This window comes from Corythoichthys intestinalis, chromosome 10 (genome assembly GCF_030265065.1).
Source record: "Corythoichthys intestinalis isolate RoL2023-P3 chromosome 10, ASM3026506v1, whole genome shotgun sequence".
NCBI classification, from domain to species: domain Eukaryota; kingdom Metazoa; phylum Chordata; class Actinopteri; order Syngnathiformes; family Syngnathidae; genus Corythoichthys; species Corythoichthys intestinalis.
Genome location: NC_080404.1, coordinates 31,691,656 through 31,709,653, shown reverse-complemented (window position 1 = coordinate 31,709,653; position 17,998 = coordinate 31,691,656). Strand labels below are relative to the sequence as shown.

Below are 17,998 nucleotides of genomic sequence, written 5' to 3'. Positions count from 1 at the left end.
TTAATTTTCACGGCTGTGATTTATCACCGCGTGCGCGCGTACATACATACATCCCAGATAGCAAACAGACGTTGAAATGATGTTGAATCAACATTCCGCTGTCAATGTTATATCGCTGAATCAAGGCTGACACCTGACGTTGATTTATCATCACTTCTGCACCCTCGATTAATGTTGTTCCAACGCTGCAATCCTAACAAAACCTAAACGTAATTTCAATTATTAATAATATTGGAACAACGCTGAATCATTGTTATGTTTTCCTTCATTTTCAACCATGATGCTATTAATGCTTCCAAATATGCCCATATTTTGAGGTACTGTTTTATTTCACTGCAAACTTAGCCACCAACATGGTCTGGGGCATAGCGTAGCCACTTCAACAGCAGCAAATGCATATAGTGACACATCCATCCCTATCTGCCTCTTCAGTGAATCTGAAAAATACAAAGAAAACTGCATCCACAGTTAATTCATATCAAGGAATTCAAGCAGTTATCATGGGTTAGTTTAACATACTTCAGTATTTTGTGGTGAAATAAGTTTCTCAACCAATCTCAAACCAAATTAGGGCTACATATGGGAACGGAGCTAACTAGTTAGCTAACTACGATGGAAAAATAACCAAACTGTGTTGGTGTTCAATAAATTAATTTAGACATAGCTCGATTGTGTCATATCTAGTGATTATAGCACTTTAATTGGAAAAAGATTACGTTTGCCTGAACTAAGTTCTACTAAGTAGGCTAAGTAGGTCTTCACTTGTATGCCAATCAGGGCCGGCCCAGGCTATACGCCGACTATGCAGCTGCTTAGGGCCCCTGACCACTAGGGGGCCCCCAATCTGGCAATTGTTTAATTTTTATTCTATTTTGTTTACTAAAGTTTGCTTTATTTGACTTTTGTGAGTTTTGATACTTGATTACAAGCTTTAAAAAATAAAAGATCTTCCTGAACTTCTATCTTTCCTCTTTTAGAAAAAAGTTTGGTGCTATCTACTGTCAGTACTGACAATCATTTGGGGTGAGAAGTTTGAAGTATGCAGTGCAACAAAATCTGCTTAATATACAAAATATGGACGTATGGGTTGGATTGCATGTGTGGGTTTCACAGTAGACTGTGACGAAATGGTGGGCCAAAAATATGGGCCCCTTTGCATTATTTTTGCTTAGGGCCCCCAAATGGCCTGATGCCAATCACAGCAAATGCACTGTTTCTTACAATTTCTGCAACTGCAAACCGTTTTATATACAACTTTGATGACAAGCGCGTTTGATTCTACCGTAAGACATATTGCTGATAAAGGCTCTAAAGCAGGGGTCAGGAACCTATGGCTCGCAAGCCAGATATGGCTCTTTTGACGGCTGCATCTGGCTCGCAGACAAATCTTCAATTATTTAAAAAAAAAAAAAAAAAAAAAGTTTCGTTATGTAATGGGAAGGGCGCTAGGACCTCGGAGGAAAACTGGCGGGCGTAAGAGCCACAGGGGAAGCGTTAAAAAGAGCAACAAGTAAGGGGCGCTGTCATTTTTTCCATTGGCAAGCCAGTGATTAGGCGACATCCTGGACACTACAGGTGTGGCAGTGGAGAACGTCTGAAGTCTGATGATGCATGTGCCAGTTGAAATAATAGCTATGGATCTGTAGCGTGGTGCAGACAGGGATTAAATGTTCAGTCTGTTGCTACACATTTAATTTTGCTTTATTTTCATTTTTCTTGTACAGCGGCACAAGAAAAAAAAAAACATCTCGCATTGCTGCACACAGACGGCTCATTTCTTATTCGCTCTAAAATGCGGATTCTTATATAATTAATAAACAAATACAAGTTTTTGTGAAAAAAACATTTAACTTCTACATTTTAGACACTACTAGCATTCACTCGTTGTCCGCTCGCTATTACGAACACATCTACAGTCACACATAAAAGTACTGTAATAGCCCCGAATGGGGAAATTGGAAGGACGAGGAGTTGGTGATGACTTTCCGTCTTTATTGTGGCAACCATAGAAATAATAAACAACATTACAGCGGTATCCGCAACATGCTAACTTCGCTCTCACGCCATACGCTCTCTCCTCCTTGCTTCCCACTATGTCAGTACTCTGCGTCTGATGGCCTCTTCAAGGGCCCGCGATTAGTTACGGACATTACAATACTTAACGATTAACATATTTCTGAACTATATTAACACACAGCACGCATCACATTCATCATAAAATAAAGCAATTCGCTAATATACACAGTCAAATTATACTCTTTTTCTCACCTCAAACAAGAAAAAGATACTAGTTTACAACGTCCGTCTCACATTGCTGCCAAGACGGCTGATTTCTTATTCACACCAAAATGCGGACATTTATTGCCCATGCACGCCTTGTAGCGAACGCCTCCCCCCTGCTGGTTTAAAACTGTAAGTACAACAGTCTATCTATGGACACAAAATTTTAAAATAACTTTTAATATTATTTAATAATTTTAATTTAATTCAATTATTATTATTTGTATAAGTTATTAAAAAAATTCTGAGACTTATTGTACTTTAAAAGTGTTGAAATGAGATAAAATGCACATATTACTTGTATTTTTAGTTTTAAACATATTGTATGGCTCTCACAGAATTACATTTAAAAATATGTGGTGTTCATGGCTCTCTCAGCCAAAAAGGTTCCCGACCCCTGCTCTAAAGAATAGCCACAAGCTTACCTTTAAATATGGCTATTGTGGTGACCCTATATTTTATGACACAATTCACCAACGGAACTTGTGTGTATAGTTGGCCGAGCGTGTTTCCGGCTACGTCACAGTCACGTGACAGATATTTAACAGCCGTGAGCGTTCCGGCTTAGTTCAGAGTTCACAGAGAGTCCCAAGCGGCCGGAAACAGCAACTCGTCTGCTCAATGGGCCAACAAGACTCCCGCATCGCATCCGCCACACTATCCTTAAATGAGCCATTTCCAGTGGAGTTCGTTTGAGGTGATACGCTGTCTTCCCGCTCAACCACGGACACAACTATTTGTTGACCATAACTCCCGCTCATCCATAATTCGATGACTTTTCAATCATATTTCCCGGTCAATCAAAAATCAAGTATTTGTCAACATTATGTCATCAACTATAAAACAATGTTAACCCAACCATTGCCTGACACACCACAGAACAATGTTGTTTCAAGGTCGCTGTCAATTGTCATCGGTATTTGCAATGCTGATTTAACATTGTTTATTGTCGAAAATTTTAATGTCAACCATACTGATGATTTTGCTGGAAAATCAACGTTTATTCAAAATCTGTCTGCTATCTGGGATACTATAATATTAATGCTAGGTATTTGTTTTAAGAATTGCTTTGAATCATGTTGGAAAGGCGAAGTCAGTGTTCTGAATCTGTTTCCATTCCATTCTTTTGCACTAGTTAATGCTATCAGCATTTGACCTCATTGTTTATTTGTGATTTATTGTTGTTATTTACGTGTTTATTTGTACTTTAATAAAAAATTTAAGTGTTCCAAAATATTTTTGTGAAAAAAAATATTTTTGTGAAGAAAAAAAAAATTGTAAAAAAAAAAAAGGGGGGGGGGGTGGGACAATTATTAGATTAGGCGACTAATCTAAAGGAAATTAGTCGTTTGGGACAGCCCTAGTTGTACAGTGTACTGGAACATATTTCCTCCACACCCTTCTCACCTTTTTACCCCTGACCCATTTTCATGCCTGATGATATGTGTATGAATATATATAGATTTATAAATCAATGGCAATAATATACGTATGTATTAGAGCTGGGAATCTTTGGGCACCTAACGATTCGATTACGATTACGATTCAGAGGCTCCGATTCGATTATAAAACGATTATTGATGCACCCCACTCCTTTTTTTTTTTTTTTTTTTTTTTTAATTTGTTTTGTACATTAGTTCCAAAATTGTTCAAAAATCCTCTCAGGCTAAACCAAACTACTATTTCAGTATCAAGTTAACATATAGCAGTAAACAAATATACAAAAATAACAGTAAATAAAAAACTCCAGTCCCCATTCTATATCAGCAGCTTTAAACTACTTTCAATTTATTTAATGTTGTGAATCAACCGTTAAAGTTGTTAAAATTGCTCCTGTTATTCCATAATTTCTCTTTTGTCTACTTTCAACATGTAAAAGTTTTAAAACTATTTTAAAGATGGATTCAAGTCAATATTTTACCGATTTAGGAGTATTTTAGATAAAAAGTTAATTAGGTTCGCTTGGAAGGTTCGCAACAACAGCCTTGCAGGGAAGTGTACTGCTTTAAGATGGCGGCCGTTACTAACGCCCGCATCTAGTTTTTTTTAGATGTGCTGGTAACGATACCGAAGCTATAATGCATCTAGTCCTATATAAATGATATCTACCGTAACATAATGTGGCTTGTAGCAGCTTTTCGGCAGCAGTCAGGTATGTTGTTGTTTTTTTTTTTATCTCGTGGCATGAGTTGAGCTAGAGCCGTGAGTTGAGCATTAGAGTTACCCGAGGGGCCGGGTAATGAGAAGCATGATGTTTAGCTACTCTCGCTCCGTCCCTAATTGCGTACCGAAGACCGCGCGGCGCGCTGAGTGTGTCGTACTTCTGCTTTACTTGGCATATTTCAATAATCGGAATTTGGATGTTTGTGAATCATTCTCGAATCTTCCACGGCCGAATCGCGAATAATCTAAGAATCGGAAATTTTGCACACCTCTAGTATGTATTTCTAATGACATACTTTAGTTAAAGAGAACAATTGTGGCTTATTAAACGCTACAAGTCTTTAAGTCCGAGGTTCCCTTTAAGAATAAAAATTTATTGTATTTATAATTGGGTGATTCTTAGGATGCATTGTCATTACAATAGTGGTTGATTTGTTTAAAACAATTGACAAAAATATCTCATATCGGCAATAATTTATGATACAGTATATAGCCTACTAAAATTTGTTATTGTGACAGGCCTAGCTAGTATTGACTGCAATAGACGTGGCTCTCCCAGTCAAAATGGATCTGACGTTTATCGCCGTCTGTGGCAGCTAAGAGTTAAACACAATCGGAATCCCATGACAAGTTTTTTTGCAGGCATCGCCGTGTGCAACATTCCCTCGGCGGCCGTGGAGGAGACGGCCGACTCGACGCTCTGTCACATTCTCAACCTGTACAGACGGAACACCTGGCTGTACCAGGCTCTCCGGGAGGGCACGAGGGTCCAGAGCGTGGAGCAGATCAGAGAGGTGGCGTCGGGGGCGGCCAGGATCCGGGGAGAGACGCTCGGCCTCATCGGATTCGGTGAGCTCGGCAGTTACCTGTGGGATATTCCAGAATTTAAGGACATTTTGGCTTCAAAATTCTTGCAAAATAAGCCTTAACTTCTCTGGTTTTCTACAACATATCCAATATTAATGGGTAATAAACCATCAAAGGCTTGATTAGCTCAGCTTACAGATCGATGATTTAATATAGTATCATTTACTTGATGTTTACAATATTTGGAATAATCAAAGTAACCGGATTGCAGGTAATGTGGTTGCAAATCCATACTGTTAGCTTTTTGAAGCTAGCTGTTACCGCTGATAAAAAAAAAAAAAAAAAAAAAAACATTTTTTATTTTTCTTATTCTGATCATACACTATGCATAACAGGTTTGCATTAGGTTGTGGTAACGGGGTTGTATGCATGTTGTGGGACACATGCTCTATGAATAATAATTTAATATTTAAAATATGTGTCCTAAAACAAATGTTCCCGCAGTTGCAAGTAGGGGTGTGACCGATCGAAAAAGTGATTAAAGACAGTAACTCTTTTTAAAACGATTTATCGATTATAACTAACCTTTTGAGCTACAAAGTACCGCGATATACAGTGGTATGAACAGGTATCTGAACCTTTTGCAATTTCTCACATTTCTGCATAAAATCACCATCAAATATGATCTGATCTTTGTCAAAATCACACAAATGTAAAAGCAGTGTCTGCTTTAATTAAAACCACCCAGACATCTATAGGTTTTCATATTTTAATGAGGATAGCATGCAAACAATGACAGAAGGGGAAAAAAAATAATTAAGTGAACCCTCTGACTAAGGAGACTTAAAGAGCAATTGACACCAATTTTAACCAAACAATTTAAGTCAGGCGTGTGTCCAATCATTGATGAGTTGTTTAAAGCTGCCCAGCCCACTATAAAACACACACCTGGTAAGAATTTTCTTGATGAGAAGCATTGTCTGATGTGCATCATACCTCGGTCAAAAGAGCTGTCTGAAGACCTGCGATCAAGGATTGTTGATTTGTATAAAGCTAGGAAAGGATACAAAACCATCTCTAAAAGTCTGGATGTTCATCAATCCACAGTCAGAGAAGTTGTCTACAAATGAAGAGAGTGTTGCACTGTTGCTTCTCTCCCAAGGAGTGCCCTTCCAATAAAGATGATGCCAAGAGTTCAGCGCAGAATACTCAGTGAGGTAAAAAAAAAAAAAAAAAAAAGAACCCTAGAATGTCTGCTAAAGACTTATCGGAATCACTGGCACAGTCCAGTATCTCTCTGCACACATTATTTATATGTAAAACTATGGCCAAGAATGGTGATCATGGGAGGAAGCCACTGCTGTCTAAAAATTTAAAAAAAAAAAAATACACTGTTGCTTGTATAATGTTCGCAAAAAGGCACTTGGACACTCCACAGAAGTTTTAGCAAAATATTTTGTGGACTGATTAAACCAAAGTTGAATTGTTTGGGAGGAACACACAACGTCATGTGTGGAGGGAAAAATGGAACAGCTTACCAACATTAACACCTCATCCCCTCCGTGTTGCATGGTGGAGGGAGCATCATGATTTGGGGCTGTTTGCTGCTTCAGGGCCTGGACAACTTGGAATCATTAATGGAAGAATGAATTCAGAAGTTTATCAGAATGTTTTGCAGGAAAACATGTGGCTGTCTGTCAAACAGTTGAAGCTAAAAAGAGGATGGATGCTGCAACAAAACAATGATCCAAAACACAGAAGTAATTTAATTTCAGAATGGTTTCAGAAGAACAAAATACACGTTCTGAAGTGGCCAAGTCAAAGTCCAGACTTGAACCCCATTGAGATGCTTTGGCATGACCTAAAGACAGTGATTCATGCCAGACATCCCAGGAATCTGACTGAACTACAGCAGTTTTGTAGAGAAGAATGGGCCAAGATTAGTCCTGATCCATGTGCCAGACTGATCTGCAGCTAGAGGAAATGTCTGGTTGAAGTTACAGCTGCCAGGGGGAAGCCACAAAATATTACAGTAAATGTGATGGTTCACTTACTTATTTTACCCCTTCTGTCATTGTTTGCATACTAACCTCATTAAATAATGCAAACCTATAAATTTTTGAGTGGTTTTAGTTAAAGCAGACAGTGTTTTTTTATGTGTGTGATTTAACAAAGATCAGATCACATTTGATGGTGATTTTATGCAGAAATTTGAGAAATTCCAAAAGGTTCAGATACTTTTTCAAACCACTTTATATTGCGATACTTTGTAGCTCAAAAGTATATTGATAAATGATGTACCGTTTTAAAAAGAATTACTGTCTTTAAAATATATATATAAAAAGAACCAATATGTTGCAACCAAAATCTTCTGTTACAATAGTGTCTACATTAGCTCGCTGGCTGACATTGACGATGCTCGGCATCCAATTTAATTTTGGCTTGACTGGACGTCTTGCGGGGGGCATTTACAGTTGAAATCTTGATCACATCCTATTGATTTTGAGTCACTTCCTATTCATTTGGGGACATTCTTCAGTTACTTCTTTTTCAGTAACCCAAAATCAACAGGAAATGACCTGTAAATGCCCCCAAAATCATTCATACGCTGCCACCCTCCCGTTTTAAATGAATTGGACATCTACTAGAGATGAACTAACTCCAATTCACAGCAGAATGATGAAAATAACTCTTTTTTTCCTGTTTATTAGTTGATTGTTGATTGTAGAATATCCTAGAATGATTTCCTGACTCATGTATCGATAATTATTGTATCGCTATATCGTGACATTGTTATCATGAGGTTTGTATAGCAAATCATGTCGTAGCTTGAGCTACCCAGAGGTTCCCATCCTTAGTTACAAGAGACAGTAATGGAACAGATAACACTCAAAAAATGAAATTCAATTTTAACTGTTTTGTTTGAAATTTAGTTTTGGTCATTGAGGATGTAGATTTTAGGGGTACTCCACACTTATTTGCTATTTTGAAAAACATATTTTCAAGAATTTTTTTTTTTTGTGTGTGTTTGTAGATTTTCTCAGAAATTGCAATATTATTTTCTATGCGTATAATTTTAAATTTGAAGGGTGTAAAATGTTTGACAGGTCTGGAATAAGCTTAGTACAATAAAACCCCGCTCACCAAACAAACTTAAAAACTGGTCCCTCCCTCCAGGTCGCGCGGGGCAAGCGGTTTCGATGCGGGCCAAGGCGTTCGGTTTCAACGTGATCTTCTACGACCCGTACCTGCAGGACGGGCTGGAGCGCTCGCTGGGCGTGCAGCGCGTATACACGCTGCAGGACCTCCTCTACCAGAGCGACTGCGTCTCTCTGCACTGCAACCTCAACGAGCACAACCATCACCTCATCAATGACTTCACCATCAAGCAGGTATGATGCGCATGCACTCGCTACTAGAGATGTTTCGATCGATCGGGTCCGATCATGTCATTTTCAAAATATCGGAATCGGCAAAAAAATATCGGACATGCCTTTTTTAAATATATATATATATTTTTTTTTTTATTAAATCGTTTTCTAATTGTATTTAACGTTACAGACATAATATGTTACACTCAACCAGAGTCTTTAGTTTAGGCTTAAGGTAGGGTTATTACATTTATCCCGTTGACGGCGGTAATTAATTTTTTTTAAAAATTATCACGTTAAAATATTTAACACAATTAACACATGCGCTGCACGACCCACTCATGCATTGTCGCGTTCAATCTGTAATGGCGTTGTTTTACCTATATGTAGAGCTATAAGGCAGCGTAAAATGAGTAGAGGGAATTTTGGCAGCCTTTGGAACCTTTTTTTAATTGGCTAAAGCCTTACAATCCCTCTCCCTACGATTAGAAATATCGTGGGAAGCAATGCAAAGCAATTATTTCCCAACGCAGAGAAGATATATCAATTGGTACCACTACGCACAGTCATGGTTGCACTTCCCATCATGCATTTGGGCAGAACAGTTAAATGGCTACAGTATCATTTACTGAAAGCTCAACAAATACACTAGATTGCAATATTTAGTCACAATATACAAAGTCATATTTATCCTTTAAGAATTACAAGTCTTTCTGTCCGTGGATCCCTCTCACAGAAAGAATGTTAATAATATAAATGCAATCTTGAGGGTTTATTGTCATAATAAACAAATACATTACTTATGTACTGTATGTTGAATGTATACTGTATATTCGTCCGAGTTTTATTCATTTTTTTCTTAATGCATTGCCAAAATGTATATGATCAGGAACAAATTATCGGGAATGATTGGAATTGAATCGGGACCAAAAAAAAAAAAAAAAAGCAATCGGATCGGGAAATATCGGGATCGGCAGATACTCAAACTAAAGCGATCGGGATCGGATCGGGAGCAAAAAAACATGATCGGAACAACTCTACTCGCTACCTCTAGTTTCTGTTTTCCAGTCAAGAAAATAAGGTCCAACATAAATCATGTAGTGACATTCATTATTATTTGGCATTGTTGTTTTTTTGTTGGACAGCAATCAAAGTAATGATACAGTAAAAACTACACATCTACAAATTTAGGGAGTTTGTTTTTTTCCCTCAGAAGACAAAACGTCATTCAAATATTTCCAAATTGACTTTTTGAAATGTAATCCCAAAAACAAGGTCCAAAACAAGGAATGTATCCTTCATTTTTTTTTAATCAGATAAACAAAAGAAACATGACAAAAAGAGTTGAAATGGAAATTGACTGCTACTGTATGCTCTTTACTTTACTTTAACATTTCTCAAATGTTATGATTGTATATTTAAACTGGTAAAAAAGTCAAAAGTTTGAATCTCCACATGTTCACATCTATATTTATACAAAACGTTATATGTTATGATGACCTTTTGCCCTTTTTAATTAACATTAAAAATTACAAAAAATCTTGTTCATTATTTTTTTTTAAAATATATGATAAAATAATAATAATAATAAAAAATGATCTAATGATGTTTAAATATTAATATACGAATTTGGGAGATACTTATTTTTTGTGTTCATGTATTTTAGTTTGTTCTCCATTTTGCTAACAAAAACACCTAATTTTACTTCTACAAGTTTTATTTTTTCCAAGTCCAAATCAGTATGTATTAAATGCAAAAAACAAAATGTAAAACAAGTTTTATTAAGCAAAAACAACGTCTTCCTCTTTTCAGTTGCATGGTGTTAAATATAAAAGATTTTTTTTTTGTTTTTTGGTAATGCGAATTTGAGGCAAATGGCTGTTTTTGTGTTTAAAAAAAATTAAGGGCGCTTTCCCACTAGCACTGTTTGGTCAGTTTTAAACGGACCAGAGTTTTTTTTTTTTTTTTTTTTTTTTTAACCAGATCGTCCACTTCGTTTTGTAAATATGAACGCGCATTTGAATTCCAGAATTCGGACCAAACAAACCAACGCGACAAACGCAACGAAAGCAGGGTGCGCTTAAAGCGGTCTGCTACCCATGATTTTTGAGCGGACAAGGTTGCGCTTATGCTACAGCAACGCTCCCTCACCTCCCAGGGGGGAGGTATTTCCTCTTCTAAATTTGTCCAATCAATGAGTGGGCCTTTCGTCCACATGGTGCTACTCATAAAGTTCGGTTTGCGCATTGTGAATACGGAACTTTTTCAACAAGTCATTTGCAAGTGTTGTTGCAAGGTAACTTTCCAACTGGACCCTGGTCCTATTGGTCTAATGTGAAAGTTATGGTGCTAAATCAAGGCCAAAAGTTTTGTAATCTGGTGAGAAAAAAAACGATAGAAAAAAAAAATGTTTAAGCTAAAAAAACATTTTGTTTTTTCGGTTACAAAGTTGATATTTTCAGGTCCAAATATTATCTTTTTTTCCGGTTATTTAATTTTCACCTCTAGGTTTTTTTTTTTTTTTTTTTTTTTTTACTTTGAGATAATTTTTTTTCACATTGAAATATTTTTTTCACTTTCAGATCTTTTTTTCGCTTTCAATTTTTTTTTCAGTTTCGAAGCTTTTGTCCGTGTTCTGGGGCGGCGCGTGTGGCATCGACGAGAGGCGTGTTGGCTTGTGAGAGACAGCCTATCAGAGCAACCCCAAATGATGCTGCCTTCAGGAAATGTGTGTACTTTGATGGATTCTGATGCCACCCTCTCGCCACGTTATTTTTTGATACCTGTAGTTAAAGTAATGCTAAGCGGGGGGACTTTTGCCTTTTGTAAGTCATTCTAGACGACTCACTGTCAGTTTTGATGAATAAAAATTGGAAAATATGCCAAGTTGTTGACTTTTACCTAAAGAAACGATGTGTTAGAAATCCAAAGGAAAACACGAATGCAGCTTAGCATCTTTTTGCTAGTTCGTGTTGTAAAATTTTTCGTTTGTGCTGCTCTCATTTTGAAATATTAATATATTAATTTCGAGTGATGGCGTCACTTGCAGTCCCACATTTACTGCAAAATGGACCCGAAGTGGTGCTATTTGTTTGTGCTAGTTGTAGGGACACCCCTCTGTTTTTGAGAGGGTTGGTACGCTCCATAAACCTCGGGGAGTTAGGAGTACATGGCTCTGATCTGGACACAGGAGAGAGTGTGGCATCATAATCCATCAAATTACCCACGTTTCCTGAAGGCTGCATCATTTGGGGTTGCTTTAGTAGGCTGTCTTTCACAAGCCAACACGCCTCTCTTTGAGGCTGTGCCAGAACACGGCCAAAAGTTTTGAAACTGAAAGAATAAGATCAGAAAAAAATGTGAAGGTGAAAATTAGATAACAGAAGTCAAAAAGTCAATATTTGAACTAGTGATGTCAAATTTATCGCGTTAACGGGCGGTAATTAATTTTTCAAATGAATCACGTTAAAATATTTGACGCAATTAACGCATGCACGGAATGACCCGTTCATGCGTTGCCTCAAACAGTTTACAATGACTTCGTTTTCGCACATTGAGAGCGAAAAGGCAGAGAAATGTGAGTGGACACAGGCGTTCATTGGACTGCGCCTGTTATTGGCTTAAGCTTTGGCAACTCTTTCACAACAAATATAATTATTGTGTCGAACGACGTGGGGAAGAATGACAGTAGACGATCTTTTTCTTAACACGCTTAATTGAACACAATGCAGAACATACTGTATACCATTTGCAGCCACCACTGACAGTCATGGTTGCCCAACTTCCTATCATGCATTTGGGCGGAAGAGTTAAGTCGCTACAGTATCATTTAGTGAAAGCACAACAAAAATAATATTCCCATCTCTCCCAGGAGACGATCTTTTTCCTAACTAGCTTAATTGAACACAACGCAGAACATACTGTATACCATTTGCTGCCACCACTGATAGTCATGGTTGCCCAACTTCCCATCATGCATTTGTGCGGAACATTTAAGTCACTACAGTATCATTTAGTGAAAGCACAACAAAAATAATATTCCTATCCCTCCCAGGAGACCATCTTTTTCTTAACACGCTTAATTGAGCACAACACAGAACATACTGTATACCATTTGCAGCCACCACTGACAGTCATGGTTGCCCAACTTCCCATCATGCATTTGGGCAGAACAGTTAAGTCACTACAGTATCATTTAGTGAAAGCACAACAAATATAATATTCCTATCTCTCAAAAAAATAATATTCACAAAAAGAAAAGCGCTCAGTGCAAAGAGAACTGGCATTCCCAATCAAAATAGCTATGCAAAATATACATAAAACTTACTCAGACTTTGCCTTGGCTAGAGCTCTAATTAATTTAAAACTCAACATTGACACCTTGTGGTGTCTTTCAATCACTACCTTACGTAGTTACAGACACTGCGGAAGAACGGCAGGGAGCCCATGTGACGTCCCGCTCGGCGACGTCAACAATGGCGAGTTATTAGTTTATTGTTTGAAAATTTTACAAATTTTATTCAAACGAAAACATTAAGAGTTTTAATATAAAATTACTATAACTTGTACTCAAATTTATCTTTTAAGAACTAAAAGTCTTCCTATCCGTGGATCCCTTTAACAAGAAGAATGTTAATAATGTTAATGCCATCTTGTGGATTTATTGTTATAATAAAAAAAAATTACAGTACTTATGTACAGTATGTTGAATGTTTATGTCCGTCTTGTGTCTTATCTTTCCATTCCAACAATAATTTACAGAAAAATGTGGCATTTTTAGAGATGGTTTGAATTGCAATTAATTCCGATTAATTAATTTTTAAGCTGTGATTAACTCGATTAAAAATTTTAATAGTTTTACAGCCCAAGTTTGAACCCTAAAATATCAACTTTGTAACTGGAAAAAAAATTTTTTTTTTTTGCTTTTGAAAGATTCGATAAAAAAACTTTTTTTTTTGTGTTTGTTTGTTTCTTTTTTTTCAGAATACAATACTTTTGGCTTTGTTATAGCATCATAAAAGTGCCCTTAGATTATTATTAGTGAGAACTATCCATATATTTTAGTTAAACTCTTCCCATTATTAAAAAAAATAAACAAACGTTTGTATTGCAGATGCGTCAAGGAGCATTCCTGGTGAACGCGGCGCGAGGGGGCCTGGTGGACGAGAAGGCTTTGGCACAGGCCCTCAAAGAAGGCAGAATACGTGGAGCCGCCCTCGACGTCCACGAGTCGGAACCCTTTAGGTCAGTCCAAATAAGACCTCAGCCAACTTAGTGGACATCTATACATTTCCAATATTTCTCACACATTTGTACTTTGTAGTTTTTCTCAAGGTCCCCTGAAGGACGCCCCCAACTTAATCTGCACGCCACACACCGCCTGGTACAGCGAGCAGGCGTCGCTGGAGATGCGCGAAGCCGCCGCCACGGAAATTCGACGAGCCATCACGGGTATGATAGAAACGGCCTGCCAGCAAAACAAATTGACTGTCAAATATTTAAAAAGAAAGAAAAAGAAAGAAGAACTTTTTGCGTGTTCAGGTCGTATCCCCGACAGCCTGCGAAATTGCGTCAACAAAGAGTTTTTTATCACCTCGGCGCCCTGGGGTGTGATGGAGCAGCCGCAACCTCACCCGGAGATCAACGGCGCCGCCTACAGGTGGGAGGGCCAGAGCATGGCTGTACAGTGTGAGGGGAATGGGAAGAAGGCCCTGACTAGAGTGGAACCTCCAATGAGAGACAACCTATAAATTTTAATGTATAAAATTGTCAAAACAAAGATCAGCAGTTGAAAAAATTCTTACTAAAAACGTTAGATCAACGCTTGCCTTCTCTAATTCGATCCGACAAACATATTCTACAAACAGCTAATAAACAGAAAAAAAACCTTCTGCTGTGAATTGGAATGAGTTTATCACTAGTAGACGTTCAATCCGTTTTCAAACGGATTGGACGTCTATGGCTGTCAGTGGCAGCCAACGCCAGGCAGTGAGGTCATTTTGGGCCATTTAAGGTCATTTACCTGTTGATTTTCAGTTACTTCCTGTTGATTTTGGGGTATTTTATGGGTCACTTCCTGTTTATTTTGCGTTACAGAACAGGAAGTGACCCAAGAATCACCCAAATGAATAGGCAGTGACTCAAACTGAACAGAAAATGCCCTAAAATGAACAGCAAGTGACCTGCAAATGCCCTGAAAATCCGGCAGAATGACTGTGAATGCTCTGGTTTCGAATGAACGAACGTTCCCAGTCTAAATGGATTGGGCGTCGAGCACCGTTAATGCAGCCTTAGGGGCCGTTTACATGGTGACTCTCCGAGAAGACGAAAAATTTCATGTTTACATTTATATGGGCCCACCTCCATTCGAACAATGTCGCAATTCCACATGAAAACGATGTAGTATTCATGCCAGGCCCCAGGGGGCAGTGCAGATTTACAAGGCGACAGCGAATGATGCACTGATCCACCAAAGTTCCTCAGTCCGGAAAAAAATATGCCCGCTCACTCGAAGCGATGGCATTTTTCTTCTCTTCAAAAGGCACAAAAATGGAAACATTCAACATATTTAATTTAAAAGTATTGTTAAAACAGTAAATTAAAGCCGACATTCTGCCATATTTGCTGTTTTTAATGTTTAGTAGCACCGCTGCGCACGCCCAATGTGACGTGTACGAGTGCTGATGTTATCGGCGCGGTGTCGCGCCGTGGGGGCCTTTGATATGCATGCGGCGCAAGCCCCCTTCAATCCCCCGCAATCGAATTCTTCCACTTTGGAGGCAGGATTCAGAATTTTTCGTCTTCGCCGACACCATATGCACGCGAGGCCACGCCGCAACACAGTCATTGCGTCTTCGTGTCGCAGAGTCGCCATGTTAACTGCCCCTTAGAGTTAACAGACACTACCCAGATAGCAGACCGACGTTGAAAAGATGTTGGATCAACATTCCGCTGTTGATCTTATATCATTCAATCAACGTCACTTTTGCACCCTCAATTAATACTGTTGTTTCAACATTAAAATCCTTACAAAACCTGAACGTCAATTCGATTATTAATAATATTGGATCAACGCTGAATCAATGTTATGTTTTCGACCAAAACGCCCGCTCATCCATAATTCAATTACTTTTCGATCATATTTCCCCGTCAACCATAAATCAACTATTTGTCAACATTAGTTCATCAAGTATCAAACAATGTTAACCCAACCATCGCCTGACATACTACAGAACAATGTTGCTTCAACGTCACTTGACGTCGAAAATTTTGATGTCAACCATACTAATGATTTTGATGGAAAATCAACGTTTGTTCAATGTCTGTCTGCTATCTGGGTATTATGGTAGAAGATTTTGGTAGCAACTTGTTGGTTCCTTTTTAATTTTTTTTAGACATTGACACCTTTTTAAAACGACATCTTGATTCTTGGCAGGAGCATATCGATAACCTTTTGGGATACAAAGTATCATGATATACAGTGGGGCAAATAAGTATTTAGTCAACCACTATTTGTGCAAGTTCTCCCACTTGAAAATATTAGAGAGGCCTGTAATTGTCAACATGGGTAAACCTCAACCATGAGAGACAGAATGTGGAAAAAAAAATGAAAATCACATTGTTTGATTTTTAAAGAATTTATTTGCAAATCATGGTGGAAAATAAGTATTTGGTCAATACCAAAAGTTCATCTCAATACTTTGTTGGCAATAACGGAGGCCAAACATTTTCTGTAAATCTTCACAAGCTTTTCACACACTGTTGCTGGTATTTAGGCCCGTTCCTCCATGCAGATCTCCTCTAGACCAGTGATGTTTTGGGGCTGTCGTTGGGCAACACGGACTTTCAACTCCCTCTACAGATTTTCAATGGGGTTGAGAGCTGGAGACTGGCTAGGCCACTCCAGGACCTTGAAATGCTTCTTATAAAGCCACTCCTTTGTTGCCCTGGCTGTGTGTTTGGGATCATTGTCATGCTGAAAGACCCAGCCACGTTTAATCTCCAATGCCCTTGCTGATGGAGGGAGATTTTTACTCAAAATCTCTTGATACATGGACCCCATTCATTCTTTCCTTTACACAGATCAGTCATCCTGGTCCCTTTGCAGAAAAACAGTCCCAAAGCATGATGTTTTCACCCCCATGCTTCACAGTGAGTATGGTGTTCTTAGGATGCAATTCAGTATTCTTTCTCCTCCAAACACGAGAACCTGCGTTTCTACCAAAAAGTTCTATTTTGGTTGCATTCGTCTACGAACCGCAGACGGCCTGGACGTTTACTTTCTTCAGCAGGGGGACACGTCTGGCAGTGCAGGATTTGAGTCACTTGCGGCACATTGTGTTACTGATAGTAGCCTTTGTTACTGTGGTCCCAGCTCTCTGTAGGTCATTCACTAGGTCCCCCCGTGTGGTTCTGGGATTTTTGCTCCCCGTTCTTGTTATCATTTTGACGCCACGGGGTGAGATCTTGCCTGGAGCCCCAGATCGAGGGAGATTATCAGTGGTCTTGTTTGTCTTCCATTTTCTAATAATTGCTACCACAGTTGATTTCTTTACACCAAGCATTTTACCTATTGCAGATTCAGTCTTCCCAGCCTGGTGCAGGTCTACAATTTTGTCTCTGGTGTCCTTCGACAGCTCTTTGGTGTTGGCCATTGTGGAGTTTGGAGTGTGACTGACTGAGGTTGTGAACAGGTGTCTTTTATACCGATAATCAGTTAAAACAGGTGCCATTAATACAGGTAACGAGTGGAGCCTCGTTAGACCTGGTTAGAAAAAGTCAGACTTCTTTGACAGCCAGAAATCTTGCTTGTTTGTCGGTGACCAAATACTTATTTTCCACTCTAATTTGGAAATAAATTCTTTAAAAATGAAACAATGTGATTGTGGGTTTTTTTCCCACATTCTGTCTCTCATGGTTGCGGTTTACCTATTTTGACAATTTCAGGCCTCTCTAATCTTTTCAAGAAGGAGAACTTGCGCAATTGGTGGTTGACTGAATACTTATTTGCCCCACTGTATCACCATTTCGATATTTTGTCGCACCCTTTGTATGAACCTAGCCTAAAGGAAGTGAACTTCAAAATGTGTTAAAAAATGTGTTTTAAATATGAGGAGGTGTCATTTGCATTTGGAGTTTCCATGTGGGCCGTTTCTTGACTGAAGTGCTTTTCTCACATGCAGCCGAGTCAACCAAACCATGGTTCACGCCGTAGCAACGGGGGGGATGCACGACAAAATATATTCCTAAAGCTCAAAAAGCAGGTAAATGGATCAATCCCGGCTGGTTATCATGAATCCTAAAACAAAACCGAACCAAAAAAAACTCCCCCTGTCAGCCTTAGTGTGTATTACATTTACTTCAATTGTATTGCACCA

General features: G+C 38.5%; 1 protein-coding gene across 8 annotated transcripts in view; it reads left to right on the top strand.

The window, feature by feature from the left end:
* The window catches only part of ctbp2a (C-terminal binding protein 2a), a 146,072-nt gene that overhangs the window by 126,954 nt on the left and 1,120 nt on the right, over positions 1-17,998 (top strand). For 6 of the 8 annotated variants that reach the window (XM_057847608.1, XM_057847610.1, XM_057847615.1 and 3 more), the window contains 5 exons: positions 5,086-5,292; positions 8,428-8,642; positions 13,735-13,865; positions 13,945-14,072; positions 14,163-14,280. In XM_057847608.1, coding sequence (XP_057703591.1) covers positions 5,086-5,292; positions 8,428-8,642; positions 13,735-13,865; positions 13,945-14,072; positions 14,163-14,280 — 799 coding nt within the window. Of the gene's footprint in view, positions 1-5,085; positions 5,293-8,427; positions 8,643-13,734; positions 13,866-13,944; positions 14,073-14,162; positions 14,281-17,803; positions 17,885-17,998 lie in introns of all 8 variants that reach the window. The other 2 variants (XM_057847616.1, XM_057847609.1) reach the window with 1 other exon arrangement.